Source organism: Melozone crissalis, unplaced genomic scaffold, assembly GCF_028551555.1.
Source record: "Melozone crissalis strain CALT ecotype California unplaced genomic scaffold, PUWL_Pcris_2 ptg000009l_1, whole genome shotgun sequence".
NCBI lineage: Eukaryota > Metazoa > Chordata > Aves > Passeriformes > Passerellidae > Melozone > Melozone crissalis.
Genome location: NW_026535787.1, coordinates 10633645 through 10657743, shown reverse-complemented (window position 1 = coordinate 10657743; position 24099 = coordinate 10633645). Strand labels below are relative to the sequence as shown.

Here is a 24099-nt window from a genome sequence, read left to right as displayed (position 1 = left end):
ATACTGAACCCAACAGAATGGGTGATCCAATAAATCCTTCCATTTATTTAATTTAATAATTTCTTTTTCTATTCTTTCTCAAACCTGAAAAATTGGAGAAATGCCAGTTATAAAAATAAACAACAATATATATAACTTTTTATATACTTCTAAACCTGGTTGAGTATTAAAAAGGCAAAAAAAAGGGAAATTCATAAAAATTCTTAAGTTTCTGACTCAGCAAATGTGGAGATTATGCATCTTCATTACACTTACTGAATAACATGGAAGGTAGAGGGGAAAAATGTTTTCTGAAAAAAATCTTCCCCAAAATATATAGTTAAAGAAAAGGCTTATCTGAGTTAAAGCAAAGGGAAAAAGATCCCAAAGAAATTTGAAAAACCCATCTCTAGAAACCAAAAAGCCCCAAAAGGGGAAAAAAATGCTTCATCAGTTGTTTATGGTGCATAGACAGAAATACTGATTCCAGCGAAGGGAGAAAGCAGGATAAGGATGGGATAAGCTGAGGCTGGGTTGAGGTGTTTGTGAGTGACAGCTCACGGGGCAGCTTTGGCTAGGAATCCTAATCCATCTTCCCTTTGCCTTTGCTGCTAATTTTCTCGGCCATCTGCAAGCCTGTTTAATTCACTAAAATCACAGAAAATTACCCAACTATAAAGAAACAAAAGTTGCTTGCTTTTTATTTTCTCCCTTCTGATTTCAGTGCTTTACATTCGTTCGGTTAAGGGGAGGAAGTAAGGCTGTGTAGCTAGAAGGAAAGGGAAAAATGATGAGGAATTAAGAGCTGGGAAAGGGAAAGAACTGTTGCTGGACTGTTCTGTGTAGGAACAAGATGTTAATCAGCTCATGTCCTGTGTAGGGTAGGCTCAGGGTGGATAAGGTCATGTGAACGTAAGCTCAAGCTTAAGAGCTTGTTGTGGGTTTAATGCCAACTCAGCAACTGAGTCCCACCCAGTTTCTCACTCATTCCATCACCTGCAGGATCCAGGAGAAAATAGGAAGAGTAAAAGTGAGAAAACTCCTGGGCTGAGATAAAGGCAGTTTAATGGGGAGAGGAAAATCCACACAAACAAGCAAAGCAAAACAAGAAATCAATTCACTGCTTCCCATGGGCAGGTGTGTGTTCAGCAATGTTAAATTAGCAAAAAAAAAAAAATAACCCAGACTAAAAACCCATGCCTTAGCTAGGTAAGGAAAGCTGGGGACGGTGTGATCAGGATCCTGTTCCCAGAAGACAAAAGCTTGGGAAAGAGGAGGAAGATCCTTCACTTGCAGCAGTGCTAAGGAAGCAGATCAGCTCCCTCATAACATGTAGCATCACCCTCAAAGTGACAAAGGAATTGTAAATAGAAACAAACTGACTCTTAGTTGAATAGCCCTGAGCATGAGACCATTGCATTGTGCATTAATATATATATATTCTCCAATCTGTTTATTTTTGTAAAACCAGTTATTCATATACCATGAGCTACTAACAACAGTTGTTCAGTTTGAAAATGCAAGATAGGACACTTTTACAAAAACATTTTTAGACATATAACAGGCACAAGGATTTAAAGAACAGCTTAAATATGTATTGCTGCTACTCACAGCAGTTTGTAACTGGGCAAGTAAAAGACACTTTATGCCCATTTCCTAAAATGCAGGATTTTTCCCCCCCAGCATTTTGGTCTTTTAAATGAGTTTATCATGAAGTACAGGATAAATGTCATTAACATTCACTTTCAAGAAAGAAATGAGTTCATTGTTGTCTACATTCATTTAATTTATCACTCCAAGCAGAGACTGCACCATACTGATTCCTAGTAGGTACAGAGCGATTTTTCCACACTAAGGAAGTGTTGTGCCCTTAAGAAATGATGTGTGGCTATTATTTAAAAAAAAAAAAAGATGTTGATCTTTAGAGCAGCAATCTTCATATACCAAAGAAAAACCCTTCTAGGGTGACAGAGTAACTACTTGCTGTGAAGAACTTCACCTTGTGTACAGTCTTCTAACCCTGTTTAGGGGAATGGTGAAGGGTGAGTGTCCATAGGCTCTGAGAACTATCCTGAAATAGAAACTAATTATCCCAAAGATGTAAAATAAAATAATTTAAGACAAGCCTCTGGGATAATGGTAAGAATTTACTACATTATGTGACAGCAACAATCTTTGGAACAACATTTGTGAATTCTTATATATTTTTTGAATATTATACCTTAATTTTTAGGTCACAGAGAACACTTATTTTGCAGGGTTCTCAGAAAGTACGGAGTAAAGAACAAGCAGTAGAAAAAAAAGTATTAGGTGCACCTCTAATGAAATCAGTCAATAACACCATAGCTTTCTTAAAAATATAATTTTCACTGCTCTTTTCTTTGTATGCACTAGTTGACAGCCTGGGGCAGCTAAAGATGGAGAGGGGAGCTTTGGGATAATTCAAACTGTGCATGTAAAACATTGCTTTTGCTTTCTATGGATTTAGAATGTTAACTTCCCTTTTTTTAGTGGGCTGGCTTTTTTAAAAAAATTGGTCATATGACTATACAAGACAAATGAAAGACGTTTTAAGTACCTAGCAGAAAACAGCCAAGGTATGCCCTTTTTTTCCTTCCAGTTCAGCTGATCATGAAGGCATTGAGCAAATAACTTTTAAAAGAAATTAATCAGGAATCCAAAATCAGTTTGAAAGGTGTGACACGTATTTTGTCAAAGCCATGTGATTTTTAGTTTAGCCATGGTTAATTCTATTTAAGTGAGGTGTTTAAATATGTATATGTATGCAGAGAGTGAGGGGATAACTTCACTGGTAATAGTGTGTAACTAATTTCTAAGGTAGGGACCTTTGTATGTTTGTCTCAAATTTATAAGATGCACCCCCTGAAAATTACAATATATTAGAGATTACATCTCTTCATTGTCTGTGAATGATATATTAACAGCACACTCTATTTTCATTCACTGTCTCCTTGGAACCTCTCAGAGGTTGCTACAGGATCATTAAATATTGAAGTTTTCCTTCTATCCATGAATCAAAGCCAGACTATGCAAATTTTGTTTTTCAGGTCCATCCTACAGTCAGATTATAATATATTTATGAAATGTAAGACCTATTTTTAGCTGGATTTTTCATGTGTACGTATTATAGAGAACAAAGTGCACTGAAGTTAGAGGATGCTATTCAAAACTTGGAATCCCAAGCCACAATTTTCCAACAGCTTTTCCTTCTTGCTAAGCAGACTTGTCTCACATGTTTAGACTAGGCTAGGAGTTCTTAAGTAGATTTTAGTTTTTATTTAATAGTATTACTTGGAATAGTTTAAATTCAGTGAGAGTAATGGTGCAAAAAGAAAAAGCCTTTGTGTTCAAACCTTTATCATTGATTTAGGGGAGACATTGTGGTGTAGAACTTTCTCAAGAGGGACAGGCTTGTCTCTGGTGCCCAGTGACAGGACCTGAGGGGACAGCTTGAAGCAGCATTAGGGGAGGTTTAGGTTGGATATCTGGAAAAAGTTCTCTATCCAGAGGGTGGCTGGGCACTGGAACAGGCTCCCCAGGGAAGTGGCTGTAGCACCAAGTCTGACAGAGCTCAAGAAGTGATTGGGCAATGCTTTTGGGCCCCTTGTGAGACTCGAGGCTGTCCTGTGTGAGGCACATCCTTTGCAACTCAGGATATTCTGTAATTCTATGATTCCACGATGACTATGTTTTAATTCATATTGCAGTCAATGTTTGGACTTCCCCACAGCTTTCTGTGAGATATAACACATGGCTTAACAATGATGTATCTTCCTTTCAATATGCAATGGGAGTAAAAGAGGTTTGGAGATCTATTTTAGGGTTGCAGTCTGGTAAAAGCTTTATGTTTTATAGTATTTTGTTAATACAGAATGAGTGCTTTGCTTTACACAAACTATCCTAGCAAAGAGTTATTGTGCTTGGTTATCTCGAGGTAGTTGCTTCTTGTTGAAAACAAGATGAATCATATCTGATGGTGCACTAGAGTTTGTATCTGTTAAAAGTAAATGCTTTACTTCTTTTAGGACCTAACAGGGCCAAGTGCAGGGTGCTACACCTGGGTTAGAGCAACCCCTGGTACCAATCCAGGCTGGGGCTGAGCAGACCCAGAGCAGCCCTGGGAGAAGGCCCTGGGGGTGCTGTGGGTGAGAGGCTGCCATGGCCTGGCCATTGGGAGCCCAGAGCCCCCCGTGTGCTGGGCTCACCCAGAGCCCCGTGGGCAGCAGGGCAGGGAGGGGATTCTGCCCCTCTGCCCCCTCTGCTGAGAGCCCACCTGCAGGGCTGCATCCAGCTCTGGGCTCCCAGCACAGCAAGGACAGGGACCTGCTGGAGCCAGCCCAGAGAAAAGGCTGAGAGCGCTGGGATTGTTCAGCCTGGAACAGAGGAGGCTTCCGGGAGACCTCATTGCGGCCTTTCCAGTACCTGAAGGGAGGTTTCAAGAGAGCTGGAGAAGGACTTTTAGAAAGAGCCTGGAGTGACAGGACAAGGGGGAATGGCTTCAATATGAACAAAGAGAGCTTTAGATTGGATATTAGGCAGAAATTCTTCCCTGTGAGGGTGGTGAGGCCCTGGCACAGATTGCCCAGAGAGGTTGTGACTGCCCCATCCTCGCTCAAGGCCAGGTTGGATGGGGCCCTGAGCAACCTGGGATAGTGGAAGGTGTTCCTGCCTATGGCAGGGGGTTGGAATTAAATGGTCTTTCAAGTCCTTTTCAACCCAAGCTATTCTATGATTCTGTGTTTATCACATTACATAGACAATTTTGTAGTTAGTAGTTTTCATCTTGACCAGACCAGGAAGAAAAGTAAAACTGATCTACCAGATAGCTGTCCCTCTTGACAAGTAAAATTGGAAACTTTACTTTTAGTGTGTAAATGTCCCCATTAAAATCTTACTTAGTTTTGATTATTCTTTTAAAATACATATTTTTTTCTGTAAACTAAAAAGAGTTAAATGGAAGCTGAAAGGAGATTACATGAAAACAAGAGATGACTCTATTGTGGTGGAATTAATCAAACAGAGATAAGACAGACGTATCTAATTTCAGATAGAAAGAATATCTTATCACAACGGTTTCAGTGACCTCACTTTTTAACTTTAAGAGGAAATGCCTCCAGTATGCAACCTTACACTGAGGAAAAGGAGCCAAAATAAGTAGAAAGAACAGTATTATTGAGATTGCCAATGGATTTTTTTTAACAGAAAGTTTTTTTATTTTACAGCCTCTGTGTCTTATAAAAACAAATCCAAATCACCAATTAGACAAATTTTAGACTGTTTTTATTGGGGAAAAAAGTTCAATGAGCCTGAATGAATCTGGTGTGGCTACGAGTTTCAGTTCAAAAACCTGATCATAGGAGAAATGGCAGCAACAGCCCCAAAACATACACAGGAGTACAAACACAAAATTGTGGATGCTTGCATGAATAAAAATGGCACTACTACACTTTTAAGATGCAATATTAAAGGAAGCAAGTTTTGACAAGAATAGAGAAATAGTAGACTATTTTATCTCAAAGTTCCTCAGTAGTCTCAGCAAACCCTATGGCCAAACATCCCAAGCAGTAGAGTCATTCAGCTGAACTCTTCTTCTCACTGGACCTCAACAAAGAAAGGGAGGAAGAGACAGAAAAATCCAGCTCAGTTCTAGGAACCAAAACGTGTTGTCATGGCACTCAGATTTAATGTGGCAGTGAGATTTAGCTGCTATTCATATTGCAATTTTGGCTTCTATATAATTAGGGAAAAAATGGTGAAGGTACTGATCTACAAATAGACTCTTTGAACAGATTTTATAATGATACTTCCTGGGAAGACAGGAGAAAAAACCAGAATGGTTTTATCAGCTGCTATTGTAACTTAGAAGTAGAGATCTAACATTCTGATAAAATATTTGCTAAAATCTGTATTATTTTCTTGCCTTACTGAAAACATGAAAGAACAATGTGGGGCCAATAGTTGAATTTCTCTACCTGTATTTTGTGGATTTTTTTTTAGGGAGTAGCATTAAGAGTAATTTCTTTCCTCAGGTGTCTGCTAAATTACATTTGTGTTCCTACTTTCCTCCTGGAATTACCTTACTGCTCCTGCTCATGTCAGTTTTTATCTATTACATTTTTATTCCCTGTCTCCTGGCCTTTGTCTTTGCTTTCTTCACCAGTAATCACAAAACTCAGCTTCTGACCCAGCCTAGCCATGCTGCTTGAGGAATCCTGTGTTAATTCCTATTTAATACCAGGTGTCTTACTACTCAAAAGATTTGTACTTGCACTTTTTATTTGATCTGAAAGAAGAGTACTTAGCAATCCAAACTCCCTTTAAAAAGTCTTTGATATATTTTCTAGACCTCCAGATCAAGGATGATCTTGATGAGGGAAGCTTCTATACATGGACAGAATAAAGATGTTTAGATAGGTACTCGTTAAGAACCTTCAAAAGAAACTAACAGCTAGAAACTGAACTCACACTGACTTGCAGCACTAATGAGGCTTCCACACAATTCCTTACAGCACTGTGAAGCACCTCTATATGATTTTGATAAGCTTGGCCTCAACATTTTTTCTGCAAAATGGTTTTGCTCTTAATGTTGAATAAAATTTAAGTATTTTTAATGCATTAAAATTATATAGACCAAATGGGACTTAGTATACAGTGGTATCAATCTGACCACCTACAGCTGCAGTAGAATATTCTTTAATATTGACAGGCAGAAATTACTAGAGATTATGAATGGATTAAAGAAAAAGAGGGGTAACTACTATACCAAAGCTGTTGTTGTCACTACTCTTTTGCTTAAATACTTCAGAACATAAGAGACCCCCAAAATAAAGCTGAGATGCCGAACACACAGTAATGCCTCTCAAATAAAAGAAATACAGTTACAGTTCCCAATGATAAAAGTTTCCTTTTAAACATTTGGAATTAAAAATAGAAAATTTCCTACTGTCAGTGCCTGAAGTGCATATGACAGCAATCCTACTGTTCAGCTTAATGAGCCTGTCAGTCTAGAATATTAAGCAGTTTGATTTAAGCATCTTAAATATGATGTAGATCTAAAACGTTAATGGTAAGCAAGACTTTTGAAAATGTAATAAGGGACACTTTTTCTATATAAAAGAACCATTTATCATCTACTATTTTCCTAGATTATGAAAGGTGGTTATTAATTATTACAGCTTTGATTTCTAGGGACTTCAAGAATTCAAATCCAAAATTTCCATGTATTTTAAGATGCTTCAAGACATCCATATAAGATACCAGAGGTTCTTCACATTTACTTGCTGTCACTCAGCATTCATTTTTTTTCTCATTTTGACACTCTTTTAAGGAGTATTTTCATGAATTGTTTGGTCCACCACTGTGATTTCACTTGGCAGTATTTGAATTAAGTCATTGCCTACAAATCCAGGATTTAGCACCTCAGATGCTGTAGCCTTCTTGTGGCACTCTTGCATCTGTAATGTTATTTCTGGTGGAAGAGACATCTCTGTGTGCATCAGACACCAGCTCCCTTCTTTTTGTTGTGTTGGTTTTATGAAAGGCTTATATCAGTTTTCTACATATTCCTTGTCCAAGACATGACTTAAGCAACTGGGAACTTTTCTGCAAATTACTGTTCACTGATGTGTTCTGGCCTCCACAAAATTTTAGAAATATAATCCTTTAGATTTTCATGTTAAGTAGTTTGTGGGTAGACACTTCAGATTATTGATGGCTGAGATTTAAGCTCCTCCTTGACTCAGAAGACATTGTACATTTCATTTGGGCAATGTGGATTTATGTTCATTTGTAAATTAATAGATTCAGACTTCTACCCGAGCATATGTGGAATCACTGACCAACTTCCAGGTCATGTGTTAAGGAAATGAAGTAGAATCACAGAATGGTTTGGGTTGGAAGGGACACCTTCCACTAGACCAAGCTGCTCAGATCCCCGTCCAACCTAGCCTTGAACAGGGGTGGGGCACCTACAACTTCTCTGGGAAACCTGTTCCGGTGCCTCACCACTCTCTCAGTGAAGAATTTCCTTCCTAATATCCAACCCAAACCTGTCCTCTTTCTGCTTGAAGCCATTCCCCCTTGTCCTGTCACTACAGCTTCTGATGAAAGGGAAAAATGGATTTATGGAGGGGAAAAAAGGAAAAAAGTGGTATTCAGATTTCTAAGCCAGTACTCCTTGTGATGACATAACCAGCTCTATCCTATGCCTGTGGAAGCACTAAAGAACAGTGGTGGCCAACAGTAAAAGAACAGTGGATTTTAAGCCAATTTTCTTTGAAATAGAGGTCACTTGAAAGGTTCTCTACAGTTCCCAGAGGGAAAATTTCTCAGGTGGTCTGCTGCATTATTTAAATTATTTGAGATCAGCTGTGCTGCTTCTTCCAAAGAATATTGGAAAAGACTTTAAGTATTTTTTTGTTATATAAGAATTCAAGTCCTGTAAGCACTTGTGGAAGTTTTTGAAGTAAATTCTGGGCAAATTTAGATGAGATTATCTCCTTCCTTCTGTTCTTCAGGCTGTACTGTTGGTTTTTTTTAAACAGCAAAATAATAAATCCTGCACATTTCTTCATTATTTGATGCCACCTACAAATCTATAAGTTTTATTACAAAATTCTGAATTTAATGTGTAGTGGTATTTACCCTTTTTTACTTAAAAATAATCTTGTAGCTTCCCTTACTGGCTCATATGCTTTAAATCTGACATTTCAATAGATATGCCACTTACAGATTAAAGAGCATGTTGTTTTGTTGGGTTTTGTTTTGGTTTTTTTTCCCTTGGGAAATGATAAAAAGTACATTTTTTACATAACTTTTTGCCAGAATCGTGGACAACACATTTCTTTTAGAAAATCTTTTGGCAGGTAATGGGGCAGTGGGATTTAATTACTATTTATATTGCAGAAGTCCACAGATACACAGTCCTGGTAACAGGATCTCATTGTGGTAGATGCTGTTGAAACCCAATTCTTTCCTCATTCTCAAGATAAGAACCTTCTGGGCCGTGGCAGTGCAAAATGCCCTATTCTTCTCCAGGTTGTCCTAGAGTGCTGAGCTATTGCTGATTGTCTGGGTGAGATAAGCTTGCAATGTGTTTCTCTTGTCTACAAGGAGCTGACTGTAAAATAATTCAAGTGGGAATCAAGTAATAACTTTTGGTCACCATCATCGTGGGCAAGGTTTGAACTGAGATTGAGATGTGCTAAATCCTACCATCAGCCCAGTAATGCAAGCTGTAAAATGAGTAGAAAAAAAGAAAGAAATCCCTATTTTTTGTTGTGTGGGTAGTGTGCTTTACATGTGAGAGTCTTTCTAGCTGTGGCAGCAAGCAGCTCTGAGGTAATTGCTATTTTGTGTTTCAGTTCAGAGACAGACGTTCAAATGAATCACTGGCTTCTGTGCTCTGAGCTGGCCCCTTTGCATGTTCAGTTTTATTGGTTGTAAAGGGGCTGTGTACTGGCACAGCTGCTCCCAGTATAATGGGATATCAGCTTAGAGAAAAACATTCCCACGTATTTTTTCTGGTACAAGTTTGGTGATTTTATATACAATTTAAGCAATCAAATCCTATAATGGCTTAGCTGCAGTATATACAAAATATGATAGCTCCTCTAGTGAGTCCACAAGATACTTGATGTTTACATTTGTCTGCATTCAACATTTTGATTAAATGCATACTTTTTAAGGAGTTGTCTTGCTCTGAGGTTTCAAGTTTTTTCTTGTTTTATGTTTCTTTTCCATTTACTTTTGAAACTTATATGGGTCTTGACCACTCTTCTAGTCTGCCATGCATGGGAAAGCTATTAGCCCAAATTCTGCTGCGGGAACTCTCTATGTTTCAGCTGTCTTTAATAGGATCACACCTCTAAAAAATAAGTCATATACTCATATAAAAATTTAGATAGAAAACTAAATTACATCAGCAGTGAAAAATCCTACAACTGAAACATCAATTCTAATTTAAAAGCATTTCTTGAGACAATGTAAAATGTAATTCTATTGCTGAAGTGAGGCAAAGCTGTTGTGGGACAAAACTAATATAGAAGTCTGACAAATATTGTTAATAATCCACTGATATGTATAACTGATGAGAACAGTGTTCACAGCACCATATTGCAAAAAAAGAATCATAACCTGCTGGGAACATCACAAATCCACTGGTAGGCACAAGCACAACCCTGTAATGTTGCTAGGGGTGCCACCACAACTATGGGCTAGATTCTTGGGAGCTGGCATCTTCATGAATCAGAAGCTCCCTGGTTCCACAACTGGTTCTTGCTTTGACTAATGTATGATTAGAGTTGAGGACTGTAACAAAGCAGAAATTATGCTAAGCCTAAGCTATCTGTCCCAATGGCATTTTGGAGGCCAGAGGTAACAAAGGGAACACACTAAGTCTGTCTTCTACAGGACAATCACTATGAAATCCAGCTAAATTCAAAAGCCATTTAAGATTGAACAACAATACTGGATGTGTCTATTAGAATTTCCAACTAAATTGACTTGTTAATGACACAATAAATCTTGTTTCCTACCTTATTAAACACTGCCTATTATAAGAATATTTGCCCATCTACAAATGGGTATCCACACACATGGATCTACTTTTATGAATTTTGGCCCTGCTAACATATCATATAATAAAATCACAGAATTTTTAAGGTTGGAAAAGACCTCTAAGATATCAAGCCCAACTGTTAACTTATGTAAATATTATAGTTACATATTTCCATTTTAAAAGCTGTAATTAAAGTGTAAATATTGTTGGCTAATCTAGTTGGCTGTCAATAAGCACTTGTTATGGAAAGTGTGACATATGTCACTTAATAAGAGAGCATAAAATGCTATTTCTAATATAATTATGTAGGAATATGGAGCTCAGTTTAAGACTTGTTTGTGTATAGTTGTGTACAGTTAGAAATGTGTTGAGGTATAACCAGGTTTTCTGATCCTGATTTTCTGTTGAAGTATAACCTGATTTTTCTGATCCTTGGAAGTCAGGATGCAGTAGCTACACTGGATTTCACATGAATCCATCTGACTGCACTATGAAAAAATAAATTTTTCTAGTGAGAATTTTACTTTTGCATCTCTCTTGTAGACAGGGTAAGATTTTATCACCTTCCAGTTATTAATTTTAAATGCTCATTCTTTTTTGGAATAATACAATGACCACCTTATGTTATGTCCCCTGGAAAGCCAAACCGTCTTTGGAAATTAAGTTTACCTTGTCACTTAAGGAATGATTTTGGGTTTTTGTGTCAATTAGGAATGAGTGCATTTTTGTTATTTTTTAATTAAAATTAATGTCCAGATAGAGGACATACTATTAAGAGAATAAACTAAATTACTCCTGGAGTCTTATTTTAGTTTCAGTTGATGGAATGTCGTTTTGATGTTCTTATTTACACAGATCATAATTGGTGCCTTCATCTTATTAAGTAATTGACTTTTACTTCATTAGATAAAAAAATGCATAACTTACACAGAGTTCTGGACATAGGAGAAGGAATAGAAGCTCCTGATGCAGCAGACAGGCACACTGACAAACAGCTCTTACAAACAGGAGATGTTTTAAGACAGACCAATATGGAAATATTAGTGTGTAAGAGAAAGTTCCTGAAATGGGGATGTAGTCAGGGAAAGGACTGGAAGAGTTGCAGTGTGACCTGCTGCAAATAATAAATTCCTGCTGCAGTCTGGTATGGAGACACCCATAAGCCTGATATGCAACTTACTGCACCTGGCAGAAAGGCTGCTAATTCTATATACTGCAGTTCCAAAGGAAAGTGTTTCCAATCAAAAGAGAGCAAGGAATGCACTACTACTCCTGTAATGTTCACTCTTCAGTCTGCACAGGAATCTCTCAGCAAAGGCTCCTATTATTTCTGCAGGCTTGAATTTGTGGAATATTAAGCAATTCTTCTATTTATAGCTGGATGTGCAGTTTTAGGTAATTTCTGTAATAGAAGTGAGAGCTACTGAACACTTGAGTACACAATTCTCTACTAAAAAATATTGGTGTTTGGTGTAAAACAAAGTACACTTGTATGATTGGAGCTTTGTCAGAATTGCCAGCCACAGAATCACAGAACCATGGAAAAATCTGTTTAGAAGAGACCCCTGGAGATCCTCTAGTCCAACTCAAAGCAGGTTCACCTTCAATGTCTAGGACATTGTCCAATTGAACTCTGAGTATCCCCAGGGACAGTGATTCCACAGCCCCCTCAGGCACCTGTTTGCAAATCCTGTTTCCTGACACCTGACTAGAAACTTCCCACATTGCAGCTAAGTATTTGTGCTTATTGCTTGCTCTGAGTCCCACTCTAAAATAATCAAGTGGCACTTATTTTATGTGAGGCTGTTTTAATGATTATCAAGAAAGAATCTTTCTTTTACCAGTTTTTGCACATTTAATGAGCTGTGGATGTAAACCCTAAATTGAGCATAAGGTGTATATGAAAAACTTGCAACAATTTAATTTGCCAAATATTTATCTTACAATGCTGTGGATCATTCTTATAATTGTGGTGAGCACTGTAGCTGTACTAGTAACTAAAAATACTGCAGACATACTGACTCAGTCTAGCAAAGTAAGGATATTTCAAAATCGGGTTCTGAGTGCTGTTGATGTAGTAGTTGGGTAGTTCCAGAGAAAAACTCTGAAGTCAGATGCCACAACTCAGGCATTTTTAATGTTGTAGCAGAAGGTGACACTGTGCTGCAAGAGACACCTGTGAGACAGAAAAAAAAGCAAATGCTTCTGGCACTTTTTAAATTTTTTTTTTTTTTTTAATCCACAAGGGTGGATTTTAGAAAAGCAGATTAGTCAGAGTTATCTGAGTTATTGTATGCAGGGACAACAGGAAAACTATTTGTCAGGGGCTTTCTGAGACACATCTAGCCACAGTACCTGCACTGTTTCTACCAGCATGTCTTCTTTTCCTGGACCCAGCTCCTGATTTACCTCTCATAGCCAATCTTCCTGTGGAGGACCTTATTGATTGTAGCAGGAATAATAATCATGCTCCAGCATTTATAAGGATTAAAATGTATAAATTCTGTTTTCTCATCATGTATTCAATAGTCAGATGGCATTAGAAGCCAGTGACCTGGAACAGAAAAGCAGAGAGGAAGACAAAAGTCTGTTCTCTGGAAAGGTCCACGCTCACTGTGTCATTTTTCTTCCTTTCTCTTTTTGTGTTTCTGATGGTGCCTAACGTTACATGCTCTGAATTAGTCTCTGGATCTGCCTTTTGCTCTATTCCGGAGTCCAGAATGACCAGGCTCTTAACTTAGTTGTTAGGCATCATGTGTGCCTTTTTTGATATTTAAGACCTCTTTTCACTTTCAGTAATTGACTGGTGAATAGCTCTGGTATCTGCAAGAAATTCTGTGTTGCCCACCTCAACTTAATCCTTTCTTCTTTGAGATAATAATAAGAGGATTTTATGGCAACCAGAAAATAGAGTATTTTATATACTCATATAATATACTCATTTTATATACTCATATATACACATGTAACACCAGAAATGGTAATTTTGGTTTAGAAGAAAAATTCTGTGAGTGGTTGAAAATAGAGGGCTATGCTTCGAACACTGGTTCTTTAAGCACTGGATCCAGTCTTTCATACACTAAATATACATTTTAATGCAGATGTATATGTCTTTTTAATACACATGTGTAGGTCTAGGAATCAATGATATGAAATATCAGACTGGGAAAGCAATGAAACTTTTACTTGTAACACTGACAAATCTGATCTCACTGCTGCTTTACCAAATTAGTCCTGCCTGACTTGATGGCTGACCTGAGTATGAATTAGTGCAATCTTACTGTGCCATTTCCCTGTTCTAAAGTCCCCTCTCAACAACACCCTTTGAACTGAAGCTTTATGTGCACTGCTCCTGACAAGTCTTTTCCTCATCCTGCCCGCACAAGTATTTAATCAGGTGGCATATTGCTCGTGGCCAAACAAATAGTTGGCACACTCAGCTGCTCTGTACAGACTTTGCTATTCAAGCAGAGAACATCTGTCCTGTTGGCCGTGCTCGCTGGAGGTTATTGAAAGACCAGAGAGACAAGCATATGTTTTTTTATTCCAGTATTGGACCACATCTCAGAATGGAAGCACACACTGTTCCTAGCAAACCCTGCTCACAGGCCAGTGACTCTGACCTGTGACTTGTCCTGTGCTTGTTAACCATAACACATTTGTACCTCTGCTGTACTGATCCTGCACATCTTTGGATGACCTTTGATTTTATTTTGGGGAACTGCTAAATCTTCTCAAAAGAAAAAAAAAAATCAGTGATACACACGTGAGCAAAATCTGTGCATGAAAAAGCTTGGTTGAATTTGGCTGAAGCTTTTCAAAGTTTTGGAAAGTGTTTAATAGTTGAAAAGTGGTATTCTCTGGAAGTAAAGGAATAAAATAGAAGCTATAATGGATAATACACTGATTTCACTGGGAATGTTTGTATAAGTCATTACATGGGTAATGTAATGGGTACCTCTGTACCTAAAGGTTTTGAAGACTGCATATATCTACAAAGTGTTCTGGCCTACATCAGCTATTATTAAATTTATTTGAGAAGCAGGAAAAGAACTGTACACTGTTAAGCTATTTACAATTTAAAACTTTGCTTTGAACAAGTCAGCATTTTCACTAACACCATTGTATTTCAAATGTCCACTAAAAAGGGAAATATTCTTCAATGTTTCATGTATTTTATACAGACTGCTATTGGGTAGTTATGGTCCTTTTGTTTTGCCAATTCACAAACACAATGACAAAGAGCAACTTTTTTGACCACTTTAGCCTAATTAGTCTTACTTATAGCTTTCTTCATGAAGTAATCTTCAGGTATAGTAATATATGACCAGCATGGGAAGGAGTGGATTCTGCCCCTCTCCTCTGCTTTGGTGAGACTCCACCTGCAGGGCTGCATCCAGCTCTGGGCTCCCAGCACAGCAAGGACAGGGACCTGCTGGAGCCAGGCCAAGTTGATCAGAGGGATGGAGCAGGCAGATTAGGGGTGAGAGAATTGGGATTGCTCTGCCTGAGAAAGAGAAGGCTCTGGAGTAACCTCATCAGGACCTCCCAGTGCCTGAAGGGAGCCCACAGGACAGATGGAGAGGGACTTTGACAAGAGCCTGGAGTGACAGGACAAGGGGGAAGGGCTTCAAACTGAGAGAGAGCAGGTTTATATAAGACATTAGGAAAAAATGCTTTATTGTGAGGGTGGTGAGGCCCTGGCCCAGGTTGTCCAGAGGAGCTGTGGCTGCCCTATCCCTGAAAGTGTTCATGAGGAGGCTGAACTGGCCTTGAACTCTGAGCAACCTGGTCTACTGGAAGGTGTTCCTGCCCATGGCAAGGGGTTCAGAACTGACCTTTAAAGTCCCTTCCAACCCAAACCATTCTCTGATTCTATGGTATTTATCTGCAGGGCATATTGTGAGTATAAGGGGACACCATTCCTGATTTGCATTAAGAGGCTTCAGAGTTATCTGGCTTTGTATGAAGTCTCCATAATCATTTCAGACACTTAAAAAACCCTGACACGGCAACGTTTGAGAAGGGTAAAATAGCTGTCACTGACTGCACGCAAGAATTAAGGAAGAATTAACTTGCAGACCATTTACGGGAGTATGTGTGGGCAGCGCACATTATGCACAGATACGGTTCGGATCCTTGACGTGAAGAAATTATTAAATGAATAAATCTCTAGCATATTCAAAATAAAGATGGGGTAAAAAAGAAAAAGGAAGAAAGCAGGGCGAGATGAAACCTTTGGGACCCCAGAGGCGCGGCGACAAAGGCAGTGCCGGGCGCGGGGGCGGCCGCTGCCCTCAGCCCGGCAGTAGGGGGCGCTCGGGCTTCACCGTGAGGCGCTGCCGCCGGCCCGGCCGGGCGGGACAGCGGGGCCGCTCCGGCCCTGTGTGTGTGTGACCCGAACGGGGCATCTGTGTCCCACCGCGGTGTGTGTGCGACCCCTCAACGGGGTTTGTATCACCACTGTGACCTCTGGCGTGTGTGCGACCCCCTAAGGGGTGTCTGTTCCTCTTTAACGGGGTGTCTGTGACCATTCATTTGGTGCTTATGTGCCTCTAACGCGGTGTCTGTGCCCCGCCAGGGTGTCTGCGCATCCCCAGCGGGGCGTCTGTGTCCCCTCTGGGGTGTGTGTGACCCCTCAGGGGTGCCTGTCATCCCCGGGGTGTGTGAGACTCCTTTAGGGGCGTCTGTGCCCCCCATCACGGGCTGGCTCTGACCCCTCACATGGTGTGTGTCCCCATCACAGAGTGTGTGCTCCCATCACGGGGTGCCTCAGCTCCCATCGCGGAGTGTCAGTGCTCCCCCTCACTGGGTATCTTTGTCTCTCTCACGGGATATCTGTGCCCCCTCTCGGGGTCTGCCCCGCTCCGGCACCGGGAGCTGCTCACAACCCGCTTTCCTCCGCGTGCCTCCTTCCCCCGTGTCCCTCCCTCTCTGTGCTGTGGTGCTTCGGGGTTTGTTCCCCGTCTGTGAGAGAGGAGCTGCTCTCCCGGCTCCTGGGGGGCGAAGGCGGCTCGTTCTCCCGGCTCCATCACTGCCGCCTCCGGGGACCTCCAAACTTTCCCTCTGGCAGGAGCTGCGCTGCATCCGAGGGGCCCAAGGGAGGCTGGAGGCTCCTGGGTTTCGGCAGAGCCCGCCGGCTCTGTGGGACACGTGCGACCTTTTGTTTTGTGTTTTATTTTATTTGCCACATTCCCTTCCTTTTCCACAGAGCGGGCCAGCAGAGAAATCCCTGGGGAATATCCTTTCAAGGGGTCTCACTCCCGAGCGCCTGCGTGCGCGCGCGAGAGGGAAAATGAATAATTAGAGAACAGTTCCATGAAAATCACTTACCGAAAAATTAGCTGCCCATTAAAGAGGAAGCAGTGAGGAGAAATCATGTAAATCCTACCTACACCCAACCGTAGAGGGGAGGCAGCGATCCTGATTCCCAGCCCTGCTGGCATCGCCGTCCCCATCTCCCCAGCCCGGGAGGAGAGAGAGAGAGAAAGAGAGAGAGAGGGACGCGTGGGTGTGGAGCGCGGTGGTTTAGTCCACACCCCGCAGCCTCCCTTCCCCAGGCAGCCTCGGGAGCCGCGCTCATTCTCCTCCCTCTCCCTGCCAGCCGGTGTGTCCGCGGCGGCGGGAGGCGGAGGCGGCGGGAGAGGAGGGGAGAGAGGAGCGGAGCGAGGAGAGAGAGGAGCGGCGGAGTCCGGGGCCGCCCGGGAGAGCCGCGGCGGCGGGAGAGCCCCCAAGTCCGCGCAGCCCCCGCCAGCGCTCGGCACCGCGCCGGGCTCCTGCCCTCCTCCAGTTCCCGCTCCGCTGCCACTGAGGAGGGAGGTGCAGGGGACACGGCTTTAGGGTTTTTTTTTTTTTTTCATTATCCTTTTTTCTCTTTTGAGGGGATGCTGAGAAAGCAAGCCGTTCCCCTCCCGTGTAGCACATTGCCTGGGCGTTCCTATTATGGAAGTTAAGTGAGAAACTCTGCAGCTTGAACTGATTCGGGGAGAAAAAGGGAGAGAGAAAGGGGGTAGGGGGAGGGCGAGAGCGAGAGGAAGGCAAAATAGCCGAACCAAACCAATGGTTTTCCTGCAAAGTGCCGGGAAGTTTGTGGAGCACTTTCTAGGAATCAGGTCCTTTCTCAGAGTCTCTCCTTGTCTTCCGAAGAAAGAGCTTGCTTTTGGATTGCCATGGATCCTAAAGAGAGTCTTAGACACACTTGAATAATTCCCCTGCTTGGGCTGGATTGGTGGGAATTTAGGAAGGAGCGTGTGTGCAAAGCAGAAGCCTGAGGAGCTCACTCGCTGCTTCTCTAATCTGTATGGATCTAAAAGTGTCACATTCAAGACCTTTGCATCTCCAGCTTTTGAATTGAAGATTTCCCTTTCCACTTTAAGTAGCTGCTAGGAAACTGAAAACTTTTGGACCTACCTCTTACTGGCTTTGGATACTTTTTTTCTTTTTTTTCTATTTTTTTTTCCTTTTTTTAAAAAAAATCTCTGTGGAATTGGTCTCGCAAGCGATCGGGATTGTTTTTAATATGTCAAAATGGGTCTGCTGACGCCACTCCTGCTCTTCGGATTTGCGTTTTTACAAGTCTATGGTAAGTTCGCTTATTTTAGATATGTCATTTCTGTGCAGAAATCCCCTTCATCTGAATTTGATTTGGGACAGCACATGGATGGGGTTATAAGCTTTAACGTTACAGAGCCCTAAGTTTGTTTCTGGTATAAAAATGGCATTTGGGGAGGGAGGGATCGGAAGAGGGAACATGTATGTTTCCAATAAGCAGCCCTTCCCGTCTCCTAACTTAATGGGAAATCAGCTTATGAATGGAATAATGTCAGCTTGAGGTGGCGAGCAGAGAGTAAAAAAACTACCGTGATAAATCTTTTATTTGGGGGTGGGGAGCGGGAAGGGGAAAGGAGAAACAGAGCGCTGTTGTATTACTGGCGTTACTTTGCCGCCTTCTATTGTTAAACTTTGCACGGGTAGCGCCAGCTGATGAACTAAATAGGTTAGCCCTGCCTCGGCTGCAGGTGAGGCGGACTGGCGGATTTCCAGAGTCCCTCAGCGCCTCGCTCGGCGCTGGCGAGCGGCGGGAAGGGAGGGAATGGAGGGAAGGAGGCGGGCAGGGAGCGCGGGGCGGCGGCGGCCCCGAGCACCCCGCTCCGCCTCTCTCCGCCGGGCCGGGCAGGGCAGGGCAGGTGGGGCGGCAGCGTTCCCCGGCAGCTCCGTGCTCATGCCGAGCTCCCCGGAGGGAGGGTTTGCGTGGAGCTGTAGCGACGTCTGGGGAAAGGGTGGGATTCCTCATGAACGCCCTCCCCTTTCCGTGTGCTCTGCAACGTTTCTTGTGGTTTCGAGTTTAAGTGCTGGATGGGGAGCTGTAAATTACCATCTCGGGAAAGCACGGTTTGGCAGGGCGAGAACTTCAGTGCAAGGGCAAATTGCCTTTCAGAGGAGGGGTGGGCGCTGTGCTGCTGCTCCGGCCGTGGGTGCACCAGAGCAGCTCAAGCACACGATGGGGAGCGAGCATCCCGCTCTACAGAGGGTGTGCTGGCCCCAATGCTCCACAGCCCGGCTAGCACTGGGTGTTAGCAGCGCTAAACAGCCCTTTGCCTTTGGGGAGAATGCAGTGCCTGGGACCCTGGGTGTTTCTGCCTGTCTGTCAGAGCAAACTTTGCTCCAAGAGGCTGTTCACAGCATTCGCTACATCAGTCCTGAGGCAAGGGCTCCGGGTTTATTGTTTGCAGTCACAGAACGCTTTGGGTGTTTCTTCACCACCCCCTAGCAAGAAAGGAGGCAGAGCAGAAGAGGGACAGATTCAAGTGCAGTTTTACCTTGGCTGCATGATATGCTCTGCAGTTAAATCTTAGGCTTTGTCAGTCGAAAAGAAAATTTCTGCATAATGTATGCACATGCTAAACTAAACAGGAGAACTTTTAACTGTGAAAGGATTTAATGGAACATTTATGTCTGTCAGTGCAATCATAGTTCTGAAGGGATTTGGTTTTATGTTTTGTTCTATTTTTCTTGCTGTAACAAAAGATCCTTAACTTTAAGGCCACTGATACTGGAAGTATCTTTGTGTACAAACTGCAAACATCAGATTATAGAAATGTAATTATTAGTAAGTGTTTAAAATTGTATGTAGCTAGAAGGAATACAATTAAAGTGCTCAGTGGAAGTGACAGAGTGAATCAGAGGAGCTTGGTGTTACAGAATGTAATTAAAGTACCAGTCTGTTTGGAGATATATGAAACAAATGCAATTAACCAGCTTGCTGGAACGACAGGAGCACGACATAATTTATTCGAGTTTTGTCATGGGGAACACGTGTAGAACGTTTGTTCTGGCTCAGCTTTGTGCGGGTGGGGCGGTGCAGGTGAAGCACGCAGCTAATTTAGAGCCGGACCATTAGGAAAAAATGGCCAAGCAGCTCCCGGAATTGTATGTGATACTCCCCTTTTGTGGGAAGGTATTGCAGAGCCTATCAAGTTTGCCTGCATTAACAACTCTCTGAAATAAATAAATAAAGAGCTTTGTGGATAGCACATCATGACCAAGTAGATATAAGCTGTTATTGTCGAAATGACTAACAAGTAGCTTTGAAGAAATACTGGCAGGCAGGCTTGGCACACAGTGCTTTTGTCTCTTTAGAAGCATAGTAATTACAATCACATCTTAGGCTGACATATTCCACTAGTTGCTTTGAAAAGAACTCTATCAACATCAGCACCATTTGTGATGCTTTAGTTTAAGAATAAAAGACAAAACCCAACAGACTTCTTGTTTATAGGTCCTTTGTTTGTTTTCTATGTTTGAAAGTTACCTATTAGTGCATTTCTGGGTTTGAGGGGGTTTTGTTGTTAGGATTGACTGGGTGTTTTTGTTTTTATTCTTGGCAAGAGGTCCAGACATTGACACTGTACCATTTGAGGCATGCTAACCATCCTTTTCCCTCTGAGTTTCCTTTTATTTAGTAGTTGAAAAGTGGTATAGATAAAAATGATAATATTTTTCTTCTAAAGTTATTTTTGCTGTCCATGGTTTTAGAACACCTGAAAATTACACAGCTCAATGAGAGTGGCAGAGAACATGTGCTACATACACATAGTTGATTTTAGGAGTTTTATTATTGTGCTTTTGATTTTCCTGTAACCCTGCCCATGTTCTTGCACTCTGATGAGTGAATAACTTCCATTATCTTTTTCTTTAGCTATCAGTCTTGGTTATTGTTCTTGACACAAAGCAGACAAAGAAAAAATCAAACACAAAAATTCCCAAATACCAAAACACACACAAACAACAGAACACCTCACTAGACAGAGTCTGCACCATAAAGTAAGCCACTTGCTACTGGAGTTAAATGAGCTGATTACATGTGGATTTTTAATAGTGCTCAATTGATTGTTCTTCCATTGTTCTGTGTTTTGTTGTCCTTTTTCCTATAATTAATAAAGTTTATAAGAACAGATATTAGAAGGTAACAACTGATGTGAACACAAGCATTGGTGAGCCAGACCCTTGCCTGGTAGGACTTATAAGTAGTTTCAATGAAAATGACGACTTTTTATGTCAGAGCTGGCTTTTATTCCCTTGAAAACTGCAAGCTCTTGGATGGGAGAAGGTGTTAAAGATACATGAGAACAATTCTGAAAAAACAGCCTTTTATCACCATACTAATATATTTCAAAAGCACTTCTTAATGGAAGGTGTGCGTCTGAAATGGTGTGGTGGCTGCAACATTCTGTATTTCTTTTCCTTTTTATTTTTAAAAAATTCATTTTATTTCTTCATGCCAATGATCCACACATCTGCGGCCTTGTGCAGTCCCTGTTGCCTGTTGGAGAACATGGCTTACATATAAAGCTGGAGTATGTTGTTCCAGGGAATATTTGAGCTGACAGGGTCCTGATCTCTCATGTGAGTTTTGCTGTTGATGGATAACCTTTGCTTCTGTGGAATGTGTGCATTTTAATGCCTTAAGAGTAAAATTCTGGAGAGTTTGCAGTTTTGTTTCTGTTACCTTGGTCTTCCATAGGACCCAATTCTGCAGAGCATTTCAGTGCTTCCATCTCTTAGCCACAGTCTTGCTGAAGTTAATAAGAATTTAAACACGTTTCAAGTTAATCACAGGCTTTAAAGCTTTGCTAAGTAAGGATGAATTTATGCCTATGATGACAGTTTTTGCTGAATTAGTCTTAAGATTTTGCTTTCTTTACTTCCTGTCTTGTAAGTCACCATTGGAACAATAAGTTTTCATGTGCAGAAGATAAGCAATGAGGGAACCCTGTCCTTGTACTTGCAGAGATGGATTTGCTTGAAAAGCAAATGATAATCCAGGTTCTTTAGTTTGTGTCTTTGCTAATTTGGAGCTCTGCAAAAGGTCTGATACTCCACAAATCTTCCTGAAAAGTTGAAATTAGGGGGTTTAAGCCTTTATCTGAGTTGCACTGACTTCAATAATCCTTCCATTAGCAACTCTCTGTAATGATGAGATTGAGATTGCTCAGGGAAATTGAGTTGTAGCAATGCAGGCTAAAGATATGCAACCTTAAAAGTAGACAAAAGAATTAAAGTACATTTTTAAGGATGCTTAAAAAGTACCAAGGAGATGTGCCAAAAAGTGTGATGGAAGAAAAAGGAGGGAGGTTTTGGCTGGTCTGTCCAGTCAGCTCCATTTGCAGGAATCTCTTTTCCATAGCAATGCTATGTGGGCTCATAGCCCTGAATTCATGACGTGCTCTGTCCACTGCTGAACCATTTAGTGGAAATTACTGAAGAGTATGCAATGGCTTTTTAGCCATTTGCTACCCTTGAATTGCTATTCAAATATTGATCTGGGCTAAATAGATTGCTAACAGGTCCTGTGCATTCTGTTTCAGCCACCTAAGAGGACGCTGCTGTCAGGTTTTATCTGTTATCTCAGCTGGCATGGCTGAGCGTGCTCTTCCCGTGGCTGCCATCTGGCTCACACTTCTCACACCAACCTTGGGGAGGGTTCTTAGTGATGATATTGATGCTGTCTCTTGCCAAGAGACTCCCTTACTGGTGTGCTTTTCTACCTTTCTGTAGAAATCTCTTTATTTCACAAGAAGGTGGCAGAATACTGCAAGTACTTTGCTCTTGCCAAATAAATAAATAAATGTGTTGGCTTTTTGGTTTCTTACATGGAACTGAATTTTTGAAGTTCCCTTTTATTGTTGCCTGAGGATTCTGGTACTTATGTTTTGACACTACACATGCCATGTATGTTCAAAACAATTTGTTTTAGTACGTAGACGGGTACAGGATCTGATCCTAAATCACTACTTCAGAGAGAATGCTGGGGGTACCTTTTATGCAGGATGGTCAGGTGGACTGTTAGTTATGAGATCTTCAAATGCAAAATATTTGTATAGAAATAGAGGTTTGCAGATGTGTATTTTAGTGTCACCATCTTTACTCTCACAACTGACTTCTGTTATAAATTGTGCACAACAGTTGAACAATTATAAGTTATAAGCTCATTCATAAGATTGAGTTTAGTATTGTCCTCACCTCAAACCTTTTCCTTAACAAAGTAACTGCTAATCACCCGTGGTTAATAACTTTTGTTGTTATAGTGAATAATTAAATAAGGCCCGTTAATTTAGGTGCTGATTCTGCACCACTGAAATCTGTTGAGTTCACACAACACTGAGAAAACAGGCAGTGTTAGTTTACTGATAACAGGATGATTGCCACAGGATGAAGTTGGCTGCTTCTTACATGCAACACTACAACAGCTACAAACATACTAGAGGGTACAAGTGTGTATTGGTGCCTCAGTTCTACTCACTCCTTTCCACATGCAGAGTTGCCCTTTGTAGCAGAAAAGCTAATTCTTGTGCTGTGTTGTGTAGGTGCACAGTTTGTGGTGATTGGGAGTGGGGCTGCAGTCCACCCTCATCCCCAATGAGCTACAGCTGTGAAACACAGGTGAAGAGCGTTGAGGGTAACGAGCCATGGAGTGCCCAGGGGCACTGACCAATCCCAAAGGGAACAGAGGGCACACAGGTGCAGTGCATCAGCAGGAGGGGATAAAAGGCTGGGCTAAAGAATGAGAGGGGCAGATATTTGCAGCCTTCTGAAGCAGTGAGATGTCGCTCGATCCTGAAGCCTTCTGATATGGTATGGTGTTACTCTGTATGGGATGAAGCTTTCTGAAATTCTGTGATGATACTCAGCGTATTTTGGCCATCTCCACTGCAGTGTATGTTGTGACAATGTCTTGTATATAAAGATATGCATCCTTAATGCTTTTTCAAGCCAAAAGTTCATGAAGTAAAAAATGGCTTTTTAATTCCACCTCTGCAGCTTATCTTGGCATTGCTGCCATGGAAGGGATCAAAGATGTTCTCTTAATTTTATTAAAATGATAGCCTTGATCAATTAATACATGAGCAGCAGTGGACAAATTCACCAGTAGTACCCATGTTAAGAACTTGCTGATACTTACATTGAGCTGCTGTGCTCTGATGGCCAAGACTTGCTGAGATTCATCTCTGGGTTCTGGGCAAATATGAAGTGAGGTTATT

At 41.3% G+C, this 24099-nt stretch overlaps 1 protein-coding gene across 5 annotated transcripts in view; it reads left to right on the top strand.

Moving 5' to 3' along the window:
* Positions 1 to 24099, top strand: part of ROBO2 (roundabout guidance receptor 2) — an 860236-nt gene that overhangs the window by 406300 nt on the left and 429837 nt on the right. The window contains exon 1 of one of the 5 annotated variants that reach the window (XM_054270508.1): positions 18007 to 18140. The exons of the other annotated variants lie outside the window; for them this stretch is intronic. Within the exon in view, the coding sequence (XP_054126483.1) occupies positions 18086 to 18140 (55 nt within the window). The 5' untranslated portion in view covers positions 18007 to 18085. Of the gene's footprint in view, positions 1 to 18006; positions 18141 to 24099 lie in introns of those variants that run through there. 5 annotated transcript variants of the gene reach the window in all.